Source organism: Citrus sinensis, chromosome 1 (assembly GCF_022201045.2).
Source record: "Citrus sinensis cultivar Valencia sweet orange chromosome 1, DVS_A1.0, whole genome shotgun sequence".
Classification (NCBI taxonomy): Eukaryota; Viridiplantae; Streptophyta; class Magnoliopsida; order Sapindales; family Rutaceae; genus Citrus; species Citrus sinensis.
In genome coordinates, this window is record NC_068556.1 from 1,820,077 (window position 1) to 1,845,882 (window position 25,806).

A 25,806-nucleotide genomic window follows, 5' to 3' on the forward strand; every position below is an offset into this window, starting at 1 on the left:
CACACGTCAAGTGCAGATCGAACCTGAGTCATAACCTGGAAGATCATTGGAGACAGTTCATGATCTAACAAGCGTGGTGGTGACAGATCGTGATCTAACAGGAGTGGTGGTGGCGGATCGTGATCTAGGAGCTTAAATCACTTCAGCGGAAAAAGCCAACTCGGATTTTCAAGGTACGATTTCTGGATTACGTATTCCTATATATTATATGAGAGCGGTCTTCAAAAGGTTTTATAAAATTTTAAAAACCTGATTTTTTCCTAACACGTACAAAGTTTAATTATTTTTTAAAATTAATTAATAAATGTGCATAGTAATAGAGTGTTTGGAATAATTTATAAAGTGCATATAATCCTTCTCAAAGTATAAGCTCTTACATAAAATCTTTAGGCTCATTTAAAAGGTTTTTTTTTTTGGAGTGCCGCTTTTCACACCTTTTAAAATCGTTACAACACCCTATTTTTTTTCCAATAATAATTCTGAACTTCTATTGTTACTTGAAAAATTAAATAGAAAGACAAATATGAATTTAATTAAACTAAAATGTATTTACAAATTATGAACCCCTAACTGTTCTTTAATGGATCCTCATATATGATATAATTAATCTTTTTATATAATTAATATAATTTTTAATTTTGTATATAAAATCAAAATGATTTGGAAACAGTGATGACGTAAATTACCTAATACTAACAATTTTATTACGGAAACAATATGTTTATAATCTAATTAATTTATTATCCATAACAGTAAAATTTAATTAAAATTCCATTGTATCTTATGTCTTTTTTTTGGGTCCCTCTATGGCGCCGTAATTTTTTTTACTGTATTAATAGTGTAACAACTTTGTACCATTAGATGTAATCAATGGTACACATTATTTTTAATAATGAAAATATTTAATTATTTCAAAAATGTTATAACCAGTTAACAAACCGGTTGCAAAACCTATTTTAAATTTAAAAGGAATGAAAATAGAGATACAATAAAACTCAACCTCCTTCTTTATCTCATAAAATTCGTCATCTGTTTATCTCCTATGTTGTTGTATTGAAATTGGATTCTTGAATGCTGTCTCAGTTCACGAATGATTAACCGTGTCAAATCGTAAACTTGTTCTTATAATTCAACTTTTTCTCCATTTCTTGCCATGTCTATTTGATAGGTAGGCTTTTAAATTTATTGCTCGATGGTGACATTAGACAAGGAATCATAGATTTGATGTTCTTTGTTGTACTAAATTCATATCAAATCTTGCTTTGATGCTATAATATATTTAGTTACTACCTTACCTTTTCTTTTTTCACATTTGAAAACAAATTCTTTTTATTCGTAGGATTACATAAAGTGCGCAGCCCTAAAGTTTGAACTTCAAAGGATAAAGTTGCATTGCAGCATGTTAAGCAGCAAAGCTTCTTCGCTGCATTAGATAGAAGACAAAATAACCTAAATCAGTGAATCAAGTGCAGCCAAGACTTGACTGAGTCAGCAGTTAACCACCAATCGTTTAAGAAAGAGGGGCAAAGCAAGATGAGGCCCACTTATTAATCTTAGCCTCTGATTCCATTCTCCTTTTCTCCGCCCCGATTTGATTATCTCCAGCAGCGACGCTAAAGGTTAAACTGGCATGATCTTGCCCACATATGAGTGTAGTTTTTTTTTTTTTTTTTGATTACATGGAAATGAACTAATTACTACAGCTGAAGCATGCAAAACAAGATTAGAAGCACAATACTTTTAGGATCTGAAGGGGCAAATTTTTTTTTCAAGTTTGTTATATGTCCTTTTGTGAAGACCTGAAGATTCCAGAGTCAGATTAATAATTTTGCCTCTCTTAGGCTTTATGCGGTGGGAATAAAGTGGCTAACAAATCGTATTTGTCAAAACAAAACCGTCTGTATCATGGGGTTGGCTCAATTCGGAGAAATTTTAGTGACCACCCCTATAATTTTAAATATTCTCACAATTTCACTTGAACAACATATTTTGTTTAATTCCACAAAATTCATACGTACATTTAAATACATTTTAAAATTTATTTTACTATGTATCCTACGCCATTCATTATTGGTTTTTTGTAATTTTATCAAGTTGTAATTTTAGGCCAAACATGAAAGGGTTTCAACATTTAATTAATTTGAAAATTCAATGTGAAACTCAAAATTGCTAAAATATTACTTAAATCATATCCTTAATGTTATAAGATAACTCGATTATTATCATGTAATCAAACTAATTTCAAAATCTATCGATCGAATATATTATGTACTGTTAGATTATTTTATTCTAATGCATGGCCATGGAATAACCTTTGATTTCTCATGGTATATTTATTGGTTTACTAGCTTATAAAACCATATGCAAATGTTGAAAATTGGACTACTATATGAAATATCATGTGATATATCTCATTTGACCTTAGATTAATGTGTCAAATGTTCATAAAGGATGGTTTACTTCATCAGTCTGCGAATTAACTTTTAATAATATTTATATTTCACATATCAATTCATAATACATTAGGGTAAATACGATTTTAATTTCCCACCTATCAATAAATAAGGATAAATAGAAGTACTGAATATGTATACATTTGTGTATTACGTCATATGTTTTAATAAAGAGAATCACCTTTACTAACTTTTTTTCCATAGCATTTTTATTACATTTTACCAGTTGTCTTTTATAATACTATTTTGTAAAAGAACACTAAAATTGACTACTCGAAAATGTCTTTATATTTTTTTATTACATTTTACATTAAAGTTGTAGTACATTATAAATGCTAAGCTTAGTTTTTAATAACATAACACCTTAATAAAATCAACATCTTAAGTGCGATGTATGATATAAAATGATATAGTACTTCAAATAGGCTACAAAATTAATAGTAAAAAGACCATTCACGCTTCTAAATTTTATTTAAATGGTCATACAAAACTCCTTAAATTAAAAAATATAATACATAACATAAGATAAAATTTTATAAAATATTTTTAATTTTAAAAATTTTATTTTTAACATTATTATTTTTCATATTCTTTTATTATTAGTTTGTCATATTCTTTTTAATAATATTAAAATCTACTTGACATACTAATAAAATTAATTAATTATACCTAACATTCACAATAATTTATAAAATTAACAATATCTTATTTAATTATGTCTATATTAATATCAATCTTAAGATCAATTTTTGGATTAATAGATTTTAGTTCATTCGTCAAGATAGACTAATAATAACTTAATATTAACAAATTTTTTATTGTACATGTTATTTTATCAATTATATTTATTGTAACACTTTATTTGTATCATATGATTTTTATTTATTATTTTTATTCTATTACTATATTTATATTTATTTAGATTGATTTAGTCAAAACGTATAATAGTCATTTACGAAATTAAGAGGGTCTATGTGACTATTTATGAAACTAAAGGAACATGTATAATTATTTTAGCAAATCTTAGGGGTGTGAGTGGTTTTTTCAGAAATTAATATTGATTTAAAATTAAAAAATTAATATTTACCTGCAACCTATAAGTTACCTGCTATATTTTAATTAATTATCTAATTATCTATTATATTAAATGAATGATTCAGATTAAAACTCTTATATCTAAGGGTCCACATTAGTCCCACTATCAATACTGTAAAAATAAATACAGCATCATAAAGAAATCCCTTTTTTGTAATATAAAAAAAAAAGAGATATAAAAATGAAAAGTAGGATGCCTTAAGAGTTTTAAAGGGGTGTTAGAAGTTTTCAGTGAAAAGCCCAAATATTTGGTGTAATATATATGCAATTCATCATCTCAGGTCATAAATTTCGATAAGTAAAGTTGAGACAGTGAGTCTTAGGAAAGAAAAAATCTCGATAAAATATATGCAATTTATACACAGTTCGGTATTTAAACATAAATATATAATATAATCACATAGAAATTAATATATAAAAAGAGCAAAAATATTATAACATTTTCAACAGCAATATAATTCATAAGATGTATAGTGTGCATTCGTATAGATTCTATGCAATGCACTTGTAATTCAAAATCGAACATCTTTTGCTTTAAGCAATTTGAAAAAGAAAGATGCTTTGACCTTATCTATTACAAATACAAAAACGAAATCCAAGTTTATAAATTGATAGGCCACCATTCCTAAACCACCCACTAACTTCTACTTTATATATCATTATCATTTATCGTGAAGAGGTGTGTTCTTTAAACAATTCTTTGTCCCTGTTTGTCGACTCCATGGCTTTCTATGTTCTGAGAAGGCGTTTTGAGCCCACCACCATAACAAAACATGCTTTACATATAATTAATATTTACCAAACACTTTAGTACTATAACTTAAAAGTTACAGTTGTCTAATTTCAATCCCAAACAGGCTAAAAATTAGATAGGGGTGAAATTGTATTCTTGTAATTGAGGTGGAATATATGTAGAGACAAGCTATAACTATAAAACAAATATTAATAAATATAATTTTTAAATAATATTTTTTGACAAAACTATTAAAGATATATAATAAATTTTTCATCAAACAAGTAAAAAATTATATCAATATTACTTTTAAGCTATAATAATTAATATTTACCAAACAATTTAGTGCTCTGACTTAAAAAGTTACAATTGCCCAATTTTAATACTAAACATGCCATAAATTAGGTAGGAGTGAAATTGTCTTCTTCTAATTGAGGTGCAATAGATATTCTTCTGATATTATGAAAGAATAAAAATTATGAGTCTCTTCTAATAAAATTAGATAGGAGTGAAATTGTCTTCTTATAATTTATAATTCAGGATAATAAAAAAAAACTAACGAGATATCTTTTCGAAAAAATAAATAAACAAATAAAATAAGAAGATACCTGCTTATTAGATAAAATCCAAAACATAAGGGACCTAAGCATTATTATCCCAAAATATTTTTTCAGACTCAGAGGATATTCTTATTCGAAAATGCACAATCCGAGGAATATTCCAAATTCCACACTCAAATAAAAACAACGGTATTTTCCTCTTCCAATAACTTTACTTTTTATTTTACGACGACCAAACGAGAGGGCTAACGATGAAATTTTGGAAGAGCTTAAGCATATTGATCGAAGAGACGTTACCTGAATGGAGAGACAAGTTCTTGTCCTACAAGGATTTGAAGAAGCAGTTGAAATTGATCTACCCCGAGAAGCAGCAGCAGCAGCTTAATTGCGACGGTGGTATCAATAAACGCCTTAGAATCGAGGGCCCGGAGGAAACGGACGGCGGGGATTGCGCCAGTAGTAAGGAGGATAATGAGGAGGCGAAGCAGGTGAATGATTTTGTGAAGCTGTTGGAGGATGAGATTGATAAGTTTAATGCGTTTTTTCTTGAAAAAGAAGAGGAATATGTTATCAAATGGAAGGTATATTATTTATCTTCTTTTTTTTTATAAAAATTAAAATTTTTTGAGGAATTGCGGAATAAAAATTAACTCTTAGTATATATTGATCTTGAATTATGGCTAGAGGATTATTGAATTGAGCATGTTGCCTTTAAGTCCTATTTATATTCACTGATCCATGCATCTGATCTGGGTTTTCTTTTGTCTCGCATGAGCTGATGACTAGATCGTGGTTATTATTCTTGTTGTCACATGATTCATGCAATTTTAGTGTGTAGAAGTGAAATTGGACGGAATTAGATACCAACATCTCTTTTAACTAAATTTAGGGCTACAGAGTTTTCATTGCTTGTTGTTAGGGGTGTTCAGATTCCAATCCAATCTGCCCAAGATTAAATTGGATTGAAATTTTTTAAAATCCATAGTCAGTAGATTGGATATGGATTTGTTTTTAAAAATTGGTGTATACGAAAAAAAAATTAATTTAAACATTTTTAAAATTTATAAATGGTACTAGAAGTAAATACGTATGTTCAAATTTAGTTGGAGGTGGACATTAATGACAATCATCCAAGCTTTCAAGTTTCAATTCTAAAATTTTAGTTAATTTTCAGGTACTGGTCTAAAAACATCAGCATTTTTTCTTTTTGGAGTGTTAAAGTTTGAAACTCTGAAAAACATCTATAGACGAAAGAGTGGTTTTTTTGGATTGGTCGTTTTGTGTCACCATTTCTCACCTATCGTACACGGAAGCTAAAGCCACATGCTCTAGTTTTTTCATAGCATTATTTAAGAAGGAATACGGAGTGAGGCTGAAATGGTTATACAGCTCCAAATTCTTTTTGTTTTCAAACGTATGTTGATTAAGTTAATAGTTCCTGGGTGACGGCATAAACACCCTATTAACATAGCATTCCTAAACACACATTTAAACTTTTACTTTAGTTAGATCTTGTTTAAATTTGAATTTGATTGGTAGTAAAATTATTTTAAGATTAAAATTTTTTATTCAATTATTTTGTGGATTGGATAGAAAGAAAATTTTTTAATCCACATAGAATCCACAAAATGGTGGATTGCATGTAGATTGTGTCAATTTTGCATCCAATCTATAGATGTATTTATTCAGTGGATTAATTATACCAATCTGTGGATTGGATTGAAAATTTATAATCTGGTCTGTGAACACCCCTACTTGTTTTAACCTATATGGATATGGATTGTTACTTTTGCAGTTCTTAACTTATATGTGGAGTGTAAATATGGTTGTGGGTTACATCTTTTTTTGTGCCTGTGTTTGGTTGGTTGAAATGCAGGAGTTGCAAGATAGGGTAGCAAAGTCCAAGGATTCAAATGAAGAGTTGATGAAAGTAGGGAGGGAGATAGTTGATTTTCATGGGGAGATGGTTTTATTAGAGAATTACAGCGCTCTTAACTACACAGGTATATTTCTTTCTCTTGGAATTGACTTAGTTTTAAATCTATCAAAATCGGAATTCTGGTTGCCGGTGTTTTATGGTACTCATGGCATCTTCGTCTGTCATATAAATGGAGTGTGTGAGTATCATTTGCCATTTGAATGTGCATGGATCCTCATACAAATGATTTATTGTTTCAATAGCTTTGTGTATGCATCTTCTCTTGTGAATAAGGTTTTAAAAAGTCCATACTTAGTAAGAAACTTCATCTGGTGACATGTAAATGAATATCTCTTTCTCTCTCTTTTCCTTTTTCCCCTAATTAAATGAATTATATGTTGAGAAATATGTCTGTATTTTACATCCATTTCTGGACACTCTTGGTAATCCAAATAAGTAGTTGCACCGAGCCCCAAATGGTTCTGAAAGTGCATCATTGTGGTTCGGTGGCTTTCATTGAGTCAGAAAAGGAAAGGCAGGGTGGGGCACACGAGCGGAAAATGTATTCTTGATGGTTGTAGAAAAAGATTCTGTATGGCTTGAGCCTTTTATGATGATAGATGGACAATGGATTCTTGAAGTGAGTTGGAGGAGTGTGTGTATATTACTAGTGCAGGAATATTGGCTGCATACTTGAGATTCAGGACTAGTTGTAACCAACATGATGTTCGGAGAGAATGAAAAATTCCTCTTTTTTGATACTCATTTGTTATGTATGCAGGACTAGTGAAGATATTAAAGAAATATGACAAGCGAACTGGTGCTCTTATTCGCTTGCCCTTCATCAAAAAGGTATTGCAACAACCATTCTATACTACTGATGTGCTCAACAAGCTTGTGAAGGAGTGCGAGGTAAGGCTTGATCAACTGTTTTCCATGGATGAACCATCAGCCTCGTCTGAAGGAACTGAATTACAAGGAGGCCCTGACTTCAAAGCTTCTACTGAGAGTAAAGGGAGGCCTCTCCCAGGTTCCAAAGAGCTTGCAGAGATTGAGCACATGGAAAATATGTACGTGAAGCTAACACTGTCTGCACTGCGTGTCTTGAAGGAGATCCGATCTGGAAGCTCAACAGTAAGCATGTTTTCATTGCCTCCTTTGCAAAGTACTGCTGTGGAATATGACTGGAAGAAAGTTCCTGTCTTGGAACAAGCAGCCAAATAGTTTTGTGACTTCATCTCTTCATCCACCTTTTTGCCTCGACTCTTTTTATCTCTAGAACACTAACCAATGATAGATACCTACACGGTTGTTGTATGTTTAAATCCTATTGCTGCTCGATGTGTGGTGGGCCTGGTGGCCATTCTTGTAGAAATTTTTAATTACTAGAAGAATGTGGGTTAGCTCTAATATGTAAGTTGATGAATTTGGCGGCTGAGTGTTAGTATATTCGGTTGCATTTCATGATGTGGACTGGTTTAGCTTCACTTATTATTATTATTTTTAACTTTTAGTGCTGCATCTCTATCGCGTTTGCTAGTGGTGCCCCATCCGGACGTGTTGGCCAATTTGTCCAAGATATTAATTAATATTTTATTATATCTTTTATCCACTGTACCCTTAGTAAGCGCCTGTAGCTCAGTGGATAGAGCGTCTGTTTCCTAAGCAGAAAGTCGTAGGTTCGACCCCTACCTGGCGCGTTTTAATTTTGCATCCAGGTCCCTGCATTTTAGGGTCTAGAGACCCATTTGATTAGGACAAACTTGTCCTCCCTGAGGCTAAGTTTGGAAGACAAGATTGAATTAGATTAACTTTTAGAATTAGATTGGATTAAATTATATTGGATTACACCGGATTAAATATAGTATTGTCTTTTGTTTGGTACATGTCGGATATGATTATAATAGTGTTATCCTATGTTTGGCATTTTACAGGACTGGATAATAAAAATAATAATAATTAATAGGAAAATTAAGTGAAATGCCATATGCTTAAAATTAGGCAAATGCCATGTCTTCATAATTCAGTTAATTAAAATAAATTGAAGAGAATAAAGTAACACACAATTTATAATAATAAGGTCCAAATGAAACAAAATTGTTATGAGTGAGAAAAATAATAAAAACCCACCAACATCTAAACAATATATATTGGCAATGCAAAAATTAAAGGAATATTACTGTAAGTTTGGAAAAAGTAAGCAAAATAATTAAGATTTAAGTAGGGAAAGCATATAGATTCACTTACTAATTGAAGGAAAAATGTGAGTTTTCAATTCATGCAACCAAGCCAACAACAAAAGAAAAAGGGAAAAAAAGTCAAGTTTAAGATCCTTACTTGAAGCCCCAATTTAATTAGAAGATAAGAATCGATTTAAATAATATTTTGAGTACCTTTGATTGTTGCTCAGATCATCTAGAACAATTTTTGGAGAATCAAGATTTGTTGAGGAAGGAAGATGTGGGTGCTCTGCATTTGTTTGAGAGTAATTGTAATTGGGTTTGCTTTCGGCTTGATGAAAGAGAAGAGAGGATTATAGATTCACTAAATTTTTTTATCCAAGATAAACCCACCTAAAAAAGGGGATTGATAATCCCAAGATTATGGGATAAAAAATTGGGTTTATTTTTTAATCTTTACAGCCAAACATGGCTATGGATGGGATTAATATTTTTAATCCTAAAAATTAATCTTATCCTACCTTTATCCCAGCAGCCAAACATAGCCTCGAATGCCTAAAAGTCGGGATTTGGGGACCTATATGTATGTAACTCCGTTGCTGTTACTATTTTTGTTAACATTATTATTATTTTTTATTATATGAAATTATTGCTCAAATTAATTTAAATGAAGGATGGGAGTTTGAACCATTACCTTCACACTTGTGAGGGAGTGACTCTAACCACTCGGATAAGGACGAGTGGATTGTTAACATTGTTATTAGTTCGTCTACTATCGACTAACTTTTCTTAACATTGTTATTATTTTTCTAGTTCATCAACTATCGACTAACTGCCCCTTCAATTAAGCATCAACCTTTCACCAAGTCTGGCAACCAAACACCAAAGAACACACACCACTTTTTGGTGCTTCTGATTTTATACTTCTTCAAACATGCCACTCTTGAAAAATCCAACACAATTTACATGAACCACCTATGACCTAACATTCACAACTTTTTACTTTACATTAAAGGAACTGATTCTTTAGTAACATAATCGATGAACCAGTATATAACCCATCATGCTCTTCAAACTTTTATATGAAACTTACAAAGCCTCCCACACACACACAAAACACACAAACCAAAGAACAAAGATATGTCCATAGTGGCAGAAGCACCAGGCTTCCTCCAAGTCTTTGCTGATGGTTCTGTAAAACGCTTTGTTCCTGAAATAGTCCATCCCTCAAGTGAATCATTAAATGGGTACAAGTTCAAGGATGTGAACATTGACCCATCAAAGCCGATAACTGGTAGAATATTCCTTCCTGATACTCCTCCCTTGGCAACCTCTATCTACCTGCCTGTTCTGGTTTACTTTCATGGTGGTGGTTTTTGCATTGGCTCAACTACATGGCTTGGCTACCATCATTTCCTTGGAGACTTCTCTGTTGGATCCCAATGCATTGTCATTTCTGTTGATTATCGCTTGGCACCGGAGAATCGCCTCCCCATTGCTTATGATGATTGTTACTTTTCACTTGAATGGTTATGCTACCAAGTAAAATGCGATCCATGGCTTGCTCAAGCTGATCTTCATCGCGTGTTCCTCTCTGGTGATAGTGCTGGAGGGAACATTGCACATCAAGTTGGTATAAGAGCATTGAGGAGCAAAGCACTTGATGTTAAAATCAAAGGGCTGTTGCTAATACATCCTTATTTTGGCAGTGAAAAGAGATCTCAAAATGAGATGGCTGATGGGGCTTCAAAGGACGTGGCAATGAATGATATGTTCTGGAGATTAAGTATACCAGTGGGGTCAAACCGTGATTATTTTGGATGTAACTTTGAGACACAAGTTATTTCTAAGAAAGAATGGAGTCTGTTTCCAGCAGTAGTAGTTTATGTGGCTGGCTTGGATTTCTTGAAGGAAAGGGGTATCATGTATGCAGAGTTTTTGCAGGATAAAGGGGTGAAAGAGGTGAGACTTGTGGAAGCCATGGGTGAATCGCACGTGTATCATGTGTTTTACCCTGAATCTCAAGCAACTCGTTTGCTGCAACAACAGATGGCCGAGTTTATGAAGAGCTATTAGCATTTTAGATGGTTGCTAGTTGCTGCCAAACATGTTAATGCAACCAGCATGTGAACAAATCACATAAATTAAATGATATTCTGGTGTTATTGTGAGTGGATTAACCTAAACACTCTGTCATCAGTGGAGTAACTATATGAAGATGCTAACTTCTCTATCCTCAAATGAAATTACCATAAGAAAATTTTCAATTTCAAATAATATTATAAAAAATTCTTTCATAGCCTTCTTTTGAGGGCTGAAAATGACAAGAGAGGCATGAAGAGTTGCAACACAATCACTTTTTGAGGCCATGCTTCAACGTAGAATGTTGAATGACATAAGACACAACATGCTTTGGCACAGAACTTAAGAGCTGTAATTCAAAAGCAAATACGATAAATTACCTTCATACGCATTGATGATCTTTGATCTTATACGGAAACTATACAAAGTAAAATACCTATATAGAATCAATCCTGCTTAACATTTACACAGTAGTTATACTAACTGTTAGTATATATCGCAAGTAAAAACACAGCAACGCACATAACATACAGAGATCTCCCTTTGAGGTGCATAATTTGATACTCCCCATGAAAATCTAGCAGCACAAGCACTTCACTCATCTTGTGTACTCATAAAACCACCAACAAAGCCAGCTCCATTGCAGTTCCCGCATAACATATCCCTTTTGCCTCTGCAAGAAAACATTATGTTCTAAATCACACGTGTCACTCAAACATAAACACAACTACTGTGGGGCTGGTACTGAATTAAAGAAAAATGTTGAGATGATTGCCCGCAAAGCCAACACGAATCACCAGCTTTAAACTGTCCGCCGAAGAAATCAACAGCATTCACTCCACTGCCTTTGCATTGTGAGCATAGGACAGCACCTGTTATTAATGCAAATCTACAAATCAGCAGCATACTCTTAATTCCATTCATTTTCGGAAAGGAATTTGCAAACAAACTCACCATTTCCATCACAATCAGCACAGACAACACTGTTACGCTTTGTGTTTCCATTATTTGCTGCAGCCTATCACCGAGCAATGCAATGAACTAAAACTTGTTATAGACATCAAAATGGCAATTACCCATCTAATATTTTAATTAAAGATACTACAAAAAGCATTGGATAGGTAGTAAAACTCATAATTAATATAAGAAAGATGTTAGAACTCAGCACAGCAAATGAAGTGATGAAATCTAACCTTTACTCTAATTGAATGAAGTCTATTCACTTTAGTAGTTTTTGGTGTATCATTGATCAAATGATCCTTAGAGTCGCTAGAACTATCCACATGTGCCCCTGTGCATCAGAATAAGTTAAGATTGGATTGAGCACTTTTTAGCTGTAACTAACTCGAAGTTAGAGATAGAAAAAACAAATTACTTGGTTTTAATGTTTCTGCAAAAGGAAGCATAGCTGCTGAACATGAAGCAGAAGCCATCACTAAACAGATTGATCAAAAGTTGTTTAGTTCTGTAATGGGTGGCAATGGCAACAACAGGATTAGGTTTGCATGAGAAAATGCTGTGCTTTGCAATATGGATGCAGTTGAAGCCCAGTACCAGTGTTTACAGGCCCAAACCATTTTTCAGCTGTAATTCATTGTTTTATGAAGTTATTTCTTCAAATAATATTTTACATATTTGAAAAAAAAAAAGAGTAGTATAAGGTGATATACATAAGGGTGTATCTATTTGTATTTTAAAAGTTACTAAGAGCACTCTTATTTTAATAATATTATTTATTATCAAGGACAATTCATTATAAGTAAATATAACATAATTATTTTGAACCCATCTTGCACACTCGTTCAGCATACAAGTCTCCTATTTAAACCCTAAAATATTTATTTCTAATATCTTAACAATCATAGGTTGAGCAAACATTTATAAGGGATCAAATCAATAGTGTGATAGATTTTAACTACAACACTTTTAATTTTATTATTAATATTTTAAGTAGCTCATATGTTCAGGTCGTGAACATTGTCCTCCAAGTTTCAATAGCAGATGCATTCTTTACAAGTTTCTTTTATTTTCTTTTCCATGAGAATTTCATGCAGTATTGGCGTTACATTTATGCTGTGATTTATTTATTTTCGTTTTTTTTTTCAAGAATGCGTGTACTAATGGATTGGGGGCATCTATCTACTCCGACAATGTGTGCTCTTGTTATTTTAGTTATTTTAGTTCCAATGTTATGTGTTATTTATATATTAAATAATAGATTTTATAACTTATAAAATCTATTATTTAAATATTGGGAGGCTGCTTGGAAAATAGAGAGGAGAAGTTTATTGGGCTACTTTGTTTGGTCCAAAACCAAACCAGCAGCAAGCCCACTTCAATGCTGCAATAATGAGCAAACATCAGGGGCAATTTCGGCAACACGTTAAATGAATTATCTTTTATATAAGATGCCCCAATCCTGTAACCCTAACAATCTCTCTCTTTCTGCGAATTCTCTCCACTTTCAAATCTTTTTCTCCTTTTATTTTGGCTAATTATTTTCATTTGCAGCACTCTCTCGCCAAACCCTAACCCTAAAACCCCAACCGTTTATTCGAATACTGGCAGGTAACGCTTCAAATTTTCAAAATCCCTGTTCTTTCTATCTCTACTTACGCATTAAAACCCCAATTTTGAAGGTTTATTTGGTAATTTGTCTGAATCGATGCTCAAAACCCTAGTTCGTTGAAGATCTAATCTAATCCTTTGACTTCGTGTTGTGTAGGAATGGGAGAGACAAGAGACAACGAGTACGAGGATGAGCTTCTCGACTACGAGGAAGAAGATGCTCAAGCTCCCGATTCCGTCGCTACCAAAGCAAACGGCGAAGCCGCCAAGAAGTCAGTACTCTCTCTCTCTCCATCTCTTCGTTCCTGTTATTTTACTCTTTAATTATATTTGTGTTTTATATGTTCTATCATTAATTGCGAAGTTATCATTTTTTTCCTTTTCTGGGTGCTTGATGGCGTTATTTGTTTTGATGCACTTTTTTTCTCTCACTTATATTTCACATAGAAGCAGTCAGTAACTTAGTTACTCTGAATAATTTTTTGTTCCGTTTTTTCCCCCCAAATTGACCAACTTCTTTTTGTCTTTTCCAAGCAGGGGCTATGTTGGTATACACAGTTCAGGATTCAGAGACTTTCTTTTGAAGCCGGAACTTCTTCGTGCAATTGTGGACTCAGGATTTGAGCATCCTTCAGAAGGCTAGTTGCCAATTTTCTTTTGCTTATTAATTGTCTTTTATGGCATGTTTGAAGCTATGTTGAGCTCTTTTTGATTTTTTGATTTTGGTTATTTTTATGAAGATTCTGAGTCATTTTGATGTGTGACTTGAATTGCTGCGTTGGTTTTGAGAGTTTTTCCATCTCTCAGACCACTCAGAAATTACATAATTCATTTGAAATTCTCTGAATTTTTCTGAAGTTCTGTTCCATTACTGATCATGCCATTTTTTTTATCATTGCTATTTGTTGCTTCTCTTATCAGATTTTTTTTTTCTGCCTTGTTCCTAAATGTACACTTCATGGAGATGCAGAATTGCTTTCATATACCAAATTCAGTATGCTTATTATGAAAGCATAAATTAAAAAAATAAAAATTTAGTATTCATTTATCCTGCGGCCTCTAAATACATCTTGTTGCTTTTTCTCAGGTAATATACTATCACATTATTGATTTCGGAGCAGTATTGTTGTGGTTTGGTAGTCCTTTCAATTAAAAGGATCACGGAGGTTTTATTTTACTTACGAACGGTTCCTTCGATACGATTTTCTTTGGTTCTTCATCAGTGCAACATGAATGCATACCTCAAGCGATTCTGGGCATGGATGTTATTTGCCAAGCTAAATCAGGGATGGGGAAGACTGCTGTGTTTGTTCTGTCAACTCTTCAGCAAACAGAGCTAAATCCAGGCCAAGTTACTGCACTTGTTTTATGTCACACTAGAGAGTTAGCTTATCAGGTAAGTTAAACACTTGTTTTCTATCTTTATTTTTTATGTCATTGCAATGTCTCATTTTTCCTGTCCACCACTCTTGTAGATCTGCCATGAGTTTGAGAGGTTCAGTACTTACCTGCCTGATATCAAGGTTGCTGTCTTTTATGGTGGAGTTAATATAAAAATTCACAAAGATTTGCTGAAAAACGAATGTCCCCAAATTGTTGTCGGGACTCCTGGAAGGATACTAGCTCTTGCTAGAGATAAAGACCTCTCTTTGAAGAATGTGAGGCATTTTATCCTTGATGAATGCGATAAGATGCTGGAATCTCTTGGTATGCCTGAAATTTTGATCCTTATGATTTTGGTTTCCGTTTGTGGAATGCTTGGGTTTGCCTTTATGTTTTTGTTAATTATTCCTGCTTGTGTTGGTCGTATGCTGTTTTGTAGACATGAGAAGAGATGTGCAAGAGATTTTCAAGATGACTCCTCATGACAAGCAAGTAATGATGTTTTCAGCAACACTCAGCAAGGAAATCCGCCCAGTCTGCAAGAAATTTATGCAAGATGTAATGTCTTATGGCCAGAACTACTTGAATTTAGAAGTCCTTTTTTATTAGCGCCAACTTTCTACGACAATTCCATAATTTTTTAGAATGCGGTGGTTCCATGACTACTATGCTTGCTATCGCTGTTGTGTCCGTGCATTTTTTAATCATAAAGTGGCAAATCCTGTTAGATTGCTGAAGGTTCGCAGGAAACTGGGAAAATATTTCATGTCGCAACCTCTAGGATTTCTCAGAGTGGTGGGATATGACTTCATCATGCTGCCCTTTGTGTTCGCTTAAGGCTTATGCGTGTATTCAGTTGGCCTTTTTTGGCTAGTGTTGGGCTACATCTGAATTTCGGGATGTTGAGAAGGGTGGTTCTGTTTTCCTGTTCCTGTTATTGTTTATTTTTTTTTCTTTTGTAGTTGGGTTTGGGAGGTTGGTGTTTTTTCAGGGTTTGTACCGAGTGACCCATTAGTCTAATATGTTAACCGGCAGTGGCTCTAGCTTGCTGTGACAAAAAAAATAAGAGTGATGTACGGGGAGGCAATTCAGATGAATGGAATCTCAATTCGAGGATGTGCATCCATCTACATTTCGTACTGGATTCCTTTAACTTGAGGAAGGTCCCTAACATATTTTGCTGTGACATTTGTTCCTTACAGCCAATGGAAATTTATGTGGATGACGAGGCAAAGTTGACTCTTCATGGTCTTGTACAGGTAATTTTTGTTGAAATTTAATGTTTTGTTGTCTCTAATAGTCTGCGGTCTATTATTTTGCATTCTTACCATTGTATTTGAAATTTGACAGCACTACATCAAATTGAGTGAGCTGGAGAAAAATCGGAAGTTGAATGATCTCCTTGATGCATTGGACTTTAATCAAGTTGTTATCTTTGTCAAAAGTGTTAGCCGAGCAGCGGAGTTAAACAAGTTACTTGTAGAATGCAATTTTCCTTCTATATGCATCCATTCTGGCATGTCCCAAGAAGAAAGGTTTGCATATCTACCTTTGTCAGTGCTTTGTTGTGATAATTATTGATTTGTCAGTTTTTATCTGCTACTTTTTTGGGTCTCTTTCTTTTGTTATGCTTTATATGTATTTATGCCTTTCCTACCTCTATTAAAGACTCCTCTGCTTTTTGTAATACCTTACTACTCTTCTGCTGTGTTCTTTAGATATCTTTATCCTTTTAACTGCTTTATCAGTATTGGAAGTTTGGTCTGAAGTCTGTATGTTTCATGAGGAAGTGAAACCTGTGGAGGGCTTGTAACAAATAGCTCAATGTCATTTTCTGTACTCAAAGTTTGTTATTCTGTCTATTATTATTACACAGTGTACAATCAATGGTTTCATTGAGAATATGTTGGGTATCATTGTTTTTCTCTGCTTCTATATTTGTTGAGTTGGATGGGTGATTCTCTTTCTGCTTTTAGACTTAGGCTTTGTTTGTTATAGTTTCAAATAGAGCTCATTTAACTAGAGCTCCCCCCCCCAAAAAAAAGTTCTTGGATTGTCAATGAGATATTTTGTAAAACTATTTTAACAAGCAAATTTTTTAAAGTTATGTTGTGAAAGGAATGAAATAAGATTGTCAAATAGTGAAGGATATTTAATATTTGAAAAAAGTTTTCCAATCTATATTCCCAAAAGCTCAAAATTTGAACTTTTGCTAGTGATTGGTAAATTAGCTCATTCAATCTTCAAGAGCTCTACTAGAAAAACAACCAACCAACAAAAAATTTGAAAAGAGCCTATGGAATTAAGTAAGCACTTATGACTATTAGATAAGCCATATCAAACAAGCACTTACTGAGCTATGAGCGTGAAGATTTCCTTGTACAGTTTCTTTCTGGATTCTTTTTGGTGGATGCTTGCCTTTTGTCTGAATTAGTGGGTTGCTTGATCTGGATGATTCTTTTCTAATGGTCTTCGATATTTTGATTGGTAGATTAAAACTTCTTAATTCAGCTCTGGGTAGTGGTAGTATAATCTTCTCTCTTATTTTTCCGTGCAACACTATTGTTAAAAAGTAGTAATTGAGTGGAGATATTTGGTTATTGTTTTTTATTTTCTGCATGTTGATTTTAGATAATTCCTCAGTACATAAACCTTTTTGTTTTGTTTTTATTGTTTAATGATTAACTTCTGGCTTGATTCTTCAGTTAGGATCAACTTATTTCAGTCCTTTTTCTTTTCCTTTCTGGGTACATTGTTGATTGACATATTGGTACTTATTATTTACTTTGCTGTGCACGTTCATGTTCTGACTGATAGTGCTTGTAGGAATGTCACACTACAAAGGAAATGCAAAATTTACTTTTATTGTACTCCACCGTGAACATTCATGATCTGATTGACACTTGTAGGTTGACGCGTTACAAAGGTTTCAAGGAGGGGAACAAGAGGATTCTTGTGGCCACAGATTTGGTTGGTAGGGGAATTGACATTGAGCGTGTCAACATTGTCATCAATTATGACATGCCAGATTCTGCTGATACTTATCTGCACAGGGTAGGTTTCTTTTTGTTCATGCTTGTTTTGTTCATGGCAGGCTTAGTTGTTCTTGATCATTCTTTCTTATACTAGTTGGATGATTTTTCAGGTTGGTAGAGCTGGTAGGTTTGGCACCAAGGGCCTTGCAATTACTTTTGTATCATCTGCTTCAGACTCCGATATTCTCAATCAGGTTTCAAAATTCATGTTCTTATTGATTGGTTCTTTTCAATGTTTGGTTTTGGGCAGTTTTTAATCTTAATTTTGGTGGTGAATTGATTACAGGTTCAGGCAAGGTTTGAAGTAGATATAAAGGAGCTTCCTGAGCAGATTGATACATCTACATACAGTATGTTTCTTCATATATGAACATCTCTTGGTTCCCTCTTGTAATGTTCAACATTATGGCCCGCAAAACTATTGCTTACTGCTGCTATTGTTGTTGCATGCAGTGCCATCATAGTGGAGATCTGTTCTCTGATGTGGAAAATTTGAGGCGCATGTGGAAGCAGGGTGCTGAAGGCCCTTTATGTATTTGTTTCTTTAGATGAAGTCCAATGGCTTTCATATATGTTGCCTTGGAGATTTGTCAGATGGATCCCTCTATTTTGTGGTTTTACGCTGCCTTTTCTTGTTTTTGGGATTTGTAGCCTTTTAATACCTTCTGGGTACTGCTGCTATTGGGAATGTTATTCAACTGGTACCTTGGCTTGTATTAGAGTTCCTTGTGAGATAATTTTTATTGCACTGTTAATCGATTAGATTCTTAGACACCAACTCTGGTCGCTACATTGTTTTTATTTTTATTTTTTCAAAATTGGCTTCTAAGTGCCTAATGTTGTAGCTATTTTAGTACTAAAACATAGTTGTTCATTGGATTGGTAGTTCGTTTTGGACTCTTGGCGGATTGGATTGTTGCTAATTTTGTGCTGTGGATATTGAGCTACTGTTGGAGAGCAACCGGTATCGCGTGGTCTTAATCTTGCGTTAAGAGCGTCTCATGTGTGGCGGAATATACTAGGATAATAATTTCCGCGTTAAGTCCATTCTTTTTATAATTTATTTCTTGCTCTGACCCTCTGCTCCTGTTTGATTTATTTATCCGATTCCAAAACCATTTAGATGAACTGATTGTAGTAAAGCAATCCGGAGAAATTGGTCTTAATGATTTAAATTCATGCCCATGTTTGCAATTATTCGTCTTTGGCTTTGTGTTGGCTCAAGTTTTTATCGAGGTCATACGTGACCTGTTTGGAATTTTATTGCATCTTACAATGATTTATTTAGATTTTGTATTTTGCAATTCAACCGCTCATTTATGTCAGTTTTGTTGGTCATATAGTGAATGAAACATGTTGCAGTATATATATATATATATATATATTATTTTAACAATATTGCACCTTGAAGCAAATCATTGTATCTATAGATCAGGTGTAAAAATCGAGGAATCAAACGGATTGAACCATATTGGTGTTTCGACCCGAGGAAAAATTGAATGATTTAATTGAATAAATAAAAAATTAAATCGAAAATTGAATAACTGGATAATCAAAGATCTGAAAAATTGAACCGAATGGAACCGTACTTATCTCCTACTATAGATTCTGTGGAGCGTGTAATTTATTGTCTTTCTGTAGGTTTTGCTCTAGTACTCAATCTCCTCCTTTGAGGGGTACCACTCATTATATGTCTTTCCTACTTTACTATTCTTTAATTTTATTTTAAATGATACCCTCATCATAGCAGAGATTACCCCCCCCCCCCCCCCCCCCCCCCAAAAAAAAAATCATTGTTATCGTGAATTTCATAGAATATTATTATCAAAGGCATATAAATTTTTATGGTTTCTAGTATATTCAACTTTTGTGTTTTTCATAAATATTAGATCCTTGATAAATAGTATATTTTTGTCCGATTAGCTATAAAATTCACATAGCAACTAAAATGAAAAGCGTTTTCATGGAGGTGAATAATCAAGATAACAGGTTAAGTGTTTTGAGTAATCAATTTCTTTTTTCATGGCGACTTGAGTAAAAGAATGTTCAGGAAATTTTATAGTGTGCTGATTGCTGCACCATATAGAAAAGAGTCAGTTTTATTTTATTTTATTTTAGGCATAAAAGAAATAAAAGGAAATTTACTTCGTTCGATGCAAGTTATACTTGCCGAACTATAGTTTCAATAACCATAATTAAGCAAATCTAGAGTTTCATGTTAAATATGGCAAACGAAGTTGTGTAAATGGTAACCCTCAAAACGTATTAACTACATCTTCTTGTCCAAGTACTGGTACGCAGTACAATTGTGACAACTTGGATCATCAAACTAAGGAGAGGCAACAGAAATATCGCAAGATGTTAACATTGAGAATCTGTTGAATACAAACCTAGTCAATACATCGAAAAACTATACCATCTCTCTATAACGCTTCCAGTTTTTATTCTTTTAGGTCCATAACATAATAACTTTTCCTCAGAAAAATTAATGTCTTTAAACGAAGTTATTATTTTTAGTTAAGTCTACAGCATAAAAAACTAATACAATGGTTTTTGACTAAACAGTAAGAGATAGGAAGGGACAAGCCTCGGTAAAAGGAATGTTACTGACATTATCCTTGAATGCAAGTTAATTAGAAACATCCAAGTATACTTCAAAACCATTATTAAATATATAATTAAATAATAAAGGCAGCTCTAATCGATAATAATATATTAACGGCAAAGAATCTGAAGTTTCATGATATTCATGGTAGGTGACAAAATATGGGTGGCAATTCTATCATGGCAGGGGAGTAAAAGGGGTGCCATCTCTATCTAGTATAAATAGATATGGTGAGCATAAGGCTGGGCACAATTTATCAAAGCAAATTAGCTATCGAATATATAAAATGGTGATAAATCTTTCACCTTAATGTAAATTATATCTAAAATGTGTTGCCTAGGCTAGCTGACATTGCTAATTTTTCATTTCTGTTTTGAACGAACGCAGGATCTACTTATTACCAGCAGCTTTTTAATTCTGTGCATTGATATATCGAGCTTAGTAGGCATTGGAGATGGCCGGAACACTTTTAACGTTGTTGATTTCGGTGCGATTGGAGATGGCAAAACTGATGATTCTGATGTAACTAAATGAATCTTTAAATCGCCAATGCAACTTTGTATTTGTGTTTTATGTGTTGTTATTGTAGTTGTTATTATTGTTTCTTTTATTTTGACTTGTTAATCGTGTCTGTTTATGCATCAAATTAAGGCCTTTGCAAAAGCGTGGACAGATTTCTGCTCAGCTACTGGAGACTCAGCAACACTGGAAATACCCGCTAATAAAGCATTCTTATTAAAGTCAACTACATTTCGTGGTCCTTGCAAGTCCAATAGTGTTAATATTCAGGTAAAGTATGTTGTGTGTGTGTGTGTGTCTCTGTGTGTATCAAGTTATGTACAATTCCTTGATTATTATTTTGTTTCTTATTTGGTGCATGGCAGGTTTCAGGGACCATTGTGGCACCTGACTCAAAATCCTGGAAACAATGTGGCAGCCAATGCTGGCTGTCTCTCTACGATGTGCAAGGTCTCAGTATTGATGGATCAGGAACAATTGATGGCAACGGCCGTGGTTGGTGGAACCAGGTGATATATTTATCTACTTTTTCATTTATACGTTCTGATTCTTGAGTAGATTCTTCTTTAATTTTAATAATTTGAGCTAATAACTCAGTTTATCATTATACTAATAAAAGAGTTTGAACAATTTATTTCAGGGGGAAGACGGGTGCAATCGACCGAAGGTAACCGAATTACCTTTTTAACCTCCTTAGCTAATGCAACCGCCTCCTTGAAGAAATGAAACATGAATATTGTCTGTATTAATTAAGTGAACTAGTGTTTCAGAAACGAAAATTCTCTTGTTGTGAATATGCAATTGCAGGCTGTATACTTTCACAACTGTAATAATCTTCAAGTGAAGGGGATAACTATTGTTAACAGCCCAAAAAGTCATATCTCAATAAATACCTGCAATGGCGTATCCGTCTCTAATATTCATATAGATTCACCTGAAGACAGCCCTAATACCGATGGAATTGACATCTCTTTCTCCACCCAAGTTAACATTCTGGACTCCTCCATTAAAAGTGGTAAATTTATTTCAAGTTCATCTCTCCTTTTTTTTAAAAAAAAATAATTATGACAAATAAAGCTGATAAGTCAGGTAAAATTGTGATACATATATAGGTGATGACTGTGTTGCCATCAACGGCGGATCCTCCAATATCAACATTACTGGCGTCGCATGTGGACCGGGTCATGGAATTAGGTTTAAATTAATTTAAACTATGATTCTCTCCTAATCCAAGGTTTTTTCTGGAACTAATTCATGCTTATTTGTATGTACGTGTGAATGTTTGTAGTGTGGGAAGTCTCGGACTCGATGGAGCCGATGATAAAGTAGAAGAAGTGCACGTCCGGAATTGCAATTTCACCGGAACACAGAATGGAGCAAGGATCAAAACAAGTCCGGTAATAAGATCATAAAAAGTCAAAAGATATAAAACTAGCATTTAAACTCTTTTTAAGTGTATTATTTTTGCTGCAGGGAGGTTCAGGATATGCTAGAAGGATCTCATTTGAGCACATCACACTTATAGCGTCAAAAAATCCTATTATAATTGACCAACATTACTGTGTCGGAGGAGGAGGCTGCAAAGGGGTATGTTTCTCAAACTTTATATATATCTTCATAGAAATAGTTACAGTAAATGTTCTTTTTACTTCTCGGTAATTAACCAATTACTCAGTTAATTTCTCTATATTTTTAAAGATTATCCAAAAAATCTCTGTTGTATATATTTGTTTTTGTTAATATTCTTTTATCTTTGATATGCTAGATTCATCAATCATGAAAAAAACAACAAAGACTGCTGTTTGTTTTTTAGTCTGAAATCTGAATTTAATTTTTTTTCAAACATTTGTTTATTTAAAATTGTTTCTTTATTTAACTTATCACTTATTGTCAGATAATTTTATCTGAATAAAAAAAGTCCACTTTTATTTGAAGTTTGAAGTGTAAATGTAAAATTTTAATTTCAAATCTCAAAAATACCCTTAAAAATTCATGTATTTCTAATATAATGTATAAACCTAATATTTTTGTATTATTCTTGAAATTATGTTTTTTAATTGCTTTAAATTCTTATTCACATGATAACATTAACTAAACTGAAATATTGAACAAATCAAGTTATGTCCATTGTGATGAATCAAAAATAAAATAATAGTTTTGACTTTATAATAAAATTTGATGTGATTATTACATCTTTTATTAAAAAATTAAATTAACATCAACAATGATAGTATTTTTTTTTAATGTTACCAAACTAATCAACATGTGAAAATTATAAATTGTGAAAAATAAATATATGCACCACTTAAAATGATATTTATGTTAAACTATTAGCTTTTAAGTTTTTTCTCTTCAGATGTTGAAAAAGAAAAAACAAACATGTCATTCACATATTTTTATTCACACTTATTCAGAATTCAGCTAAATTCAGACATATTTAGATTTCAGATAAAAAAACAAACACAACCATATCTTTTAAGTTTTTGTTTTAGATACGATAGCTAACTTATTAATTAGCCAAAACCCAAGGGTTATATATATATATATATATATATGTATTAAATTTTTAATCGTCAACAAATAATATGCAGACATCAGCTGTGAATGTGAGCGAGGTTACGTACAGTGATGTGCAAGGAAGTTCCGCGGACGAGAAGGCAATCACATTCGATTGCAGTGAGGAGGGTTGCTTTGGGATCAAAATGGAGCAAGTTAGCATAACATCATCTGTGCCTGGAAAAGAGACTACCGCCTATTGCCAAAATGCACATGGAACTTCTACCTCAACTTCGCCTCATGTCGGTTGCCTTACGGGTACTGTATTCTAACAGATGTTTATTGAACCATTTGGTCATGAATATGCCTATAACGAGTCTTGTCCTTAACGATGATTAATGAGATTACAATTTAAAACTCTCTGTTATTCTCTTTGTCTAATGTGTGTGCCAAATAGACGTCGCGTCTCAAATTGCAATGGTAAAATGCACACGATATAAAATTGCCTATGAAAATACTGATGCTATATCATCTAAACTAATAGGCGGAAAATCTGATTATTGATTGACTTAATAACTAATTAAATTAAGAAAAAAAAGTATAACTAAACATTAGTGATCGTCACTAATAGCTAATCAAATTAAGAAAAAACATATAACTAAAAATTGAGAAATCTATGTTGCCAATCCGACCGGAGTGGTAGAATTAAGAACCAAAATGGGGGTTACTCTGTTTTAAGTAATAACTAAAAGGGTTAGAATCGGTATTTCTTCAACAATAAAGCTAAAGACCACAGTATTTGAGTTTCAGCTTGAGTTCTCATAGTAGATGTCACCAAAAGCTAGACAAGTATTTACCAAATTAATTAAACAGCCGAAAGCCAAAACATATTAAGCCTGACTGCCTTATTGTACCTATTGGCCGGCATTATCCACGACTTGGTGGTTGTCAAATAGCTAGCTAGCTTCCTTCCATATTGCAAACAAGTAGTATATGTAAATTTTCAGTAATGATATACTTATTATAGATAGTATTACAGTTAATACACCATCATTATAAAATTAAAAAAAAAAGTTCACTACATGATAAAAGAAAATTTCACTATAAGACAATTTTTTTTTCTTTTATCTCTTATAGGCGTTGTTCTAATTACTGTACATACATCATTATTAGTAATTTTCTTGGAAATCAAACAAATTAATAGGCTTATACCATTTATATCAATTAAATTAACCCTAACAGCTCTATATAAGGACATGAAAATGAATTTCGTTTTAAGTGGGAGCAAGCACTAAACTTCAAACCATCATGAGGAATTGAGGATCTTTTTGCTCTTCCTCCTCTCTGCCTTTCTTAACCAAGCTTCTTCAGGCCCTAGCAATCAAACTAAAGTCTCTTTCTATTTAGCTTCATTCAGTCCTGAAAGTTGCAATAATGACAGCCTAATTTGCAGTGGCGTGGTGACTGCATACAGTGGTTTCCTAAGCCTTACATCAGAGCCATTGACTGGCTATTCGACCTCTCCACCAGCTGCGCCCCTAGACAAGGTCGGGCGAGTTCTGTACCATACCGGCATCCTTTAGCACCACCTTCTCCTTTAGGATATCTAAGTATCGAAATTCATTTGGTTCTGGAGATGGGATGGCATTTATTTTTGCGCCCGCAAGCAGTCCCTCACCGTTTGGCAGCTATATATGGCTCAAATCTTGGAATTGTGAGTTCTCACCTTTTGGTAAATATCTATCAAAACCTCATATTAATCTCTAGCAAAGTTAGTTATGTTGCCCCAAATGCTTTGACTAGGGTTTTTCAAATAGATATTTTATTTTTTCTGTCCCTCGACTTCCAATTCTGAGACTTTTTTTTTTTCAAAAGCTATCTAATTTTTTCTTAAAGTTAACTTAATTTAGAATATACCACGGCATCTAGAATATAATCCAATAAATTTTTATCACTAATATGAGAAAGTCAGTAGATACTTTCAGTACTATATTGTACCTCTCAACTAGATTCATGTTAAGTGTGTGCTACACTGGGGGTAACTAAGAAATTTTTAGACTAATTTGTAGTTACAATGCATAAATTGTCAGTAAATGATTGTCTACTACACCGAAGGTATTCTAAACATTCTGGTATTTACATTGCCGCCTTCGTAAAACTTATTAATTTCTGATTGTGC

At 33.2% G+C, this 25,806-nt stretch overlaps 5 protein-coding genes and 1 non-coding gene across 7 annotated transcripts; 5 read left to right on the plus strand and 1 right to left on the minus strand.

Moving 5' to 3' along the window:
- The first annotated feature begins 5,015 nt into the window (after positions 1–5,015).
- Positions 5,016–8,226, plus strand: LOC102619417 (SPX domain-containing protein 1). The gene is made up of 3 exons (XM_006483292.4): positions 5,016–5,422; positions 6,718–6,844; positions 7,541–8,226. The coding sequence occupies exons 1-3, from the start codon at positions 5,093–5,095 to the stop codon at positions 7,981–7,983; spliced, it is 900 nt and encodes a 299-aa protein (XP_006483355.1). The 5' UTR covers positions 5,016–5,092; the 3' UTR covers positions 7,984–8,226.
- A 160-nt stretch (positions 8,227–8,386) lies between these two features.
- TRNAR-CCU (transfer RNA arginine (anticodon CCU)) lies at positions 8,387–8,459 on the plus strand. Its single transcript has one exon. It is a non-coding gene; the product is annotated as a tRNA-Arg (tRNA).
- A 1,590-nt stretch (positions 8,460–10,049) lies between these two features.
- On the plus strand, positions 10,050–11,015 carry LOC102619127 (probable carboxylesterase 17). Its single transcript, XM_006483291.4, has one exon. The coding sequence runs from the start codon at positions 10,080–10,082 to the stop codon at positions 11,013–11,015; it is 936 nt and encodes a 311-aa protein (XP_006483354.1). The 5' UTR covers positions 10,050–10,079.
- Positions 11,016–11,388: 373 nt separating this feature from the next.
- On the minus strand, positions 11,389–12,565 carry LOC102618635 (hypothetical protein). 2 transcript variants are annotated; one of them, XM_006483290.4, is made up of 5 exons: positions 12,397–12,565; positions 12,215–12,312; positions 11,976–12,039; positions 11,819–11,893; positions 11,389–11,694 (listed from the first exon to the last, which is right to left on the minus strand). In XM_006483290.4, the coding sequence occupies exons 1-5, from the start codon at positions 12,452–12,454 to the stop codon at positions 11,633–11,635; spliced, it is 357 nt and encodes a 118-aa protein (XP_006483353.1). In that variant the 5' UTR covers positions 12,455–12,565; the 3' UTR covers positions 11,389–11,632. The 2 variants fall into 2 exon arrangements, with proteins under 2 accessions (XP_006483353.1, XP_006483352.1); XM_006483289.4 differs by having other exon boundaries at positions 11,797–11,893.
- Positions 12,566–13,421: 856 nt separating this feature from the next.
- Positions 13,422–18,785, plus strand: LOC102618350 (DEAD-box ATP-dependent RNA helicase 15). Its single transcript, XM_006483288.4, has 12 exons — positions 13,422–13,589; positions 13,747–13,861; positions 14,127–14,227; positions 14,813–14,985; positions 15,065–15,296; positions 15,412–15,530; positions 16,175–16,231; positions 16,323–16,507; positions 17,882–18,026; positions 18,118–18,201; positions 18,294–18,357; positions 18,461–18,785. Exons 2-12 carry the CDS (start codon positions 13,749–13,751, stop codon positions 18,469–18,471), a joined length of 1,284 nt encoding a protein of 427 aa, XP_006483351.1. The 5' UTR covers positions 13,422–13,589; positions 13,747–13,748; the 3' UTR covers positions 18,472–18,785.
- A 1,185-nt stretch (positions 18,786–19,970) lies between these two features.
- On the plus strand, positions 19,971–24,041 carry LOC102621502 (probable polygalacturonase At3g15720). The gene is made up of 9 exons (XM_052438076.1): positions 19,971–19,976; positions 21,000–21,134; positions 21,264–21,401; positions 21,497–21,640; positions 21,939–22,146; positions 22,244–22,325; positions 22,420–22,528; positions 22,605–22,718; positions 23,723–24,041. The coding sequence occupies exons 1-9, from the start codon at positions 19,971–19,973 to the stop codon at positions 23,957–23,959; spliced, it is 1,173 nt and encodes a 390-aa protein (XP_052294036.1). The 3' UTR covers positions 23,960–24,041.
- Positions 24,042–25,806: the final 1,765 nt, after the last annotated feature.

What these genes read in the sequence shown, in the direction of transcription:
- LOC102619417 (XM_006483292.4), top strand. Translation starts at nt 5,093, where the DNA reads ATGAAATTTTGGAAGAGCTTAAGCATATTGATCGAAGAGACGTTACCT. An exon ending in AATATGTTATCAAATGGAAG is followed by an intron (nt 5,423 to 6,717) that starts GTATATTATTTA and finishes GTTGAAATGCAG; the next exon opens with GAGTTGCAAGATAGGGTAGC. An exon ending in CAGCGCTCTTAACTACACAG is followed by an intron (nt 6,845 to 7,540) that starts GTATATTTCTTT and finishes TTATGTATGCAG; the next exon opens with GACTAGTGAAGATATTAAAG.
- LOC102619127 (XM_006483291.4), top strand. Translation starts at nt 10,080, where the DNA reads ATGTCCATAGTGGCAGAAGCACCAGGCTTCCTCCAAGTCTTTGCTGAT.
- LOC102618635 (XM_006483289.4), bottom strand. Translation starts at nt 12,454, where the DNA reads ATGGCTTCTGCTTCATGTTCAGCAGCTATGCTTCCTTTTGCAGAAACA. An exon ending in TTCATTCAATTAGAGTAAAG is followed by an intron (nt 12,040 to 12,214) that starts GTTAGATTTCAT and finishes GCTCGGTGATAG; the next exon opens with GCTGCAGCAAATAATGGAAA. An exon ending in TGCTGATTGTGATGGAAATG is followed by an intron (nt 11,894 to 11,975) that starts GTGAGTTTGTTT and finishes CATTAATAACAG; the next exon opens with GTGCTGTCCTATGCTCACAA.
- LOC102618350 (XM_006483288.4), top strand. Translation starts at nt 13,749, where the DNA reads ATGGGAGAGACAAGAGACAACGAGTACGAGGATGAGCTTCTCGACTAC. An exon ending in CTAGAGAGTTAGCTTATCAG is followed by an intron (nt 14,986 to 15,064) that starts GTAAGTTAAACA and finishes CCACTCTTGTAG; the next exon opens with ATCTGCCATGAGTTTGAGAG. An exon ending in GGCATGTCCCAAGAAGAAAG is followed by an intron (nt 16,508 to 17,881) that starts GTTTGCATATCT and finishes TGACACTTGTAG; the next exon opens with GTTGACGCGTTACAAAGGTT.
- LOC102621502 (XM_052438076.1), top strand. An exon ending in GCAAAACTGATGATTCTGAT is followed by an intron (nt 21,135 to 21,263) that starts GTAACTAAATGA and finishes CATCAAATTAAG; the next exon opens with GCCTTTGCAAAAGCGTGGAC. An exon ending in GAGGAGGAGGCTGCAAAGGG is followed by an intron (nt 22,719 to 23,722) that starts GTATGTTTCTCA and finishes AATAATATGCAG; the next exon opens with ACATCAGCTGTGAATGTGAG.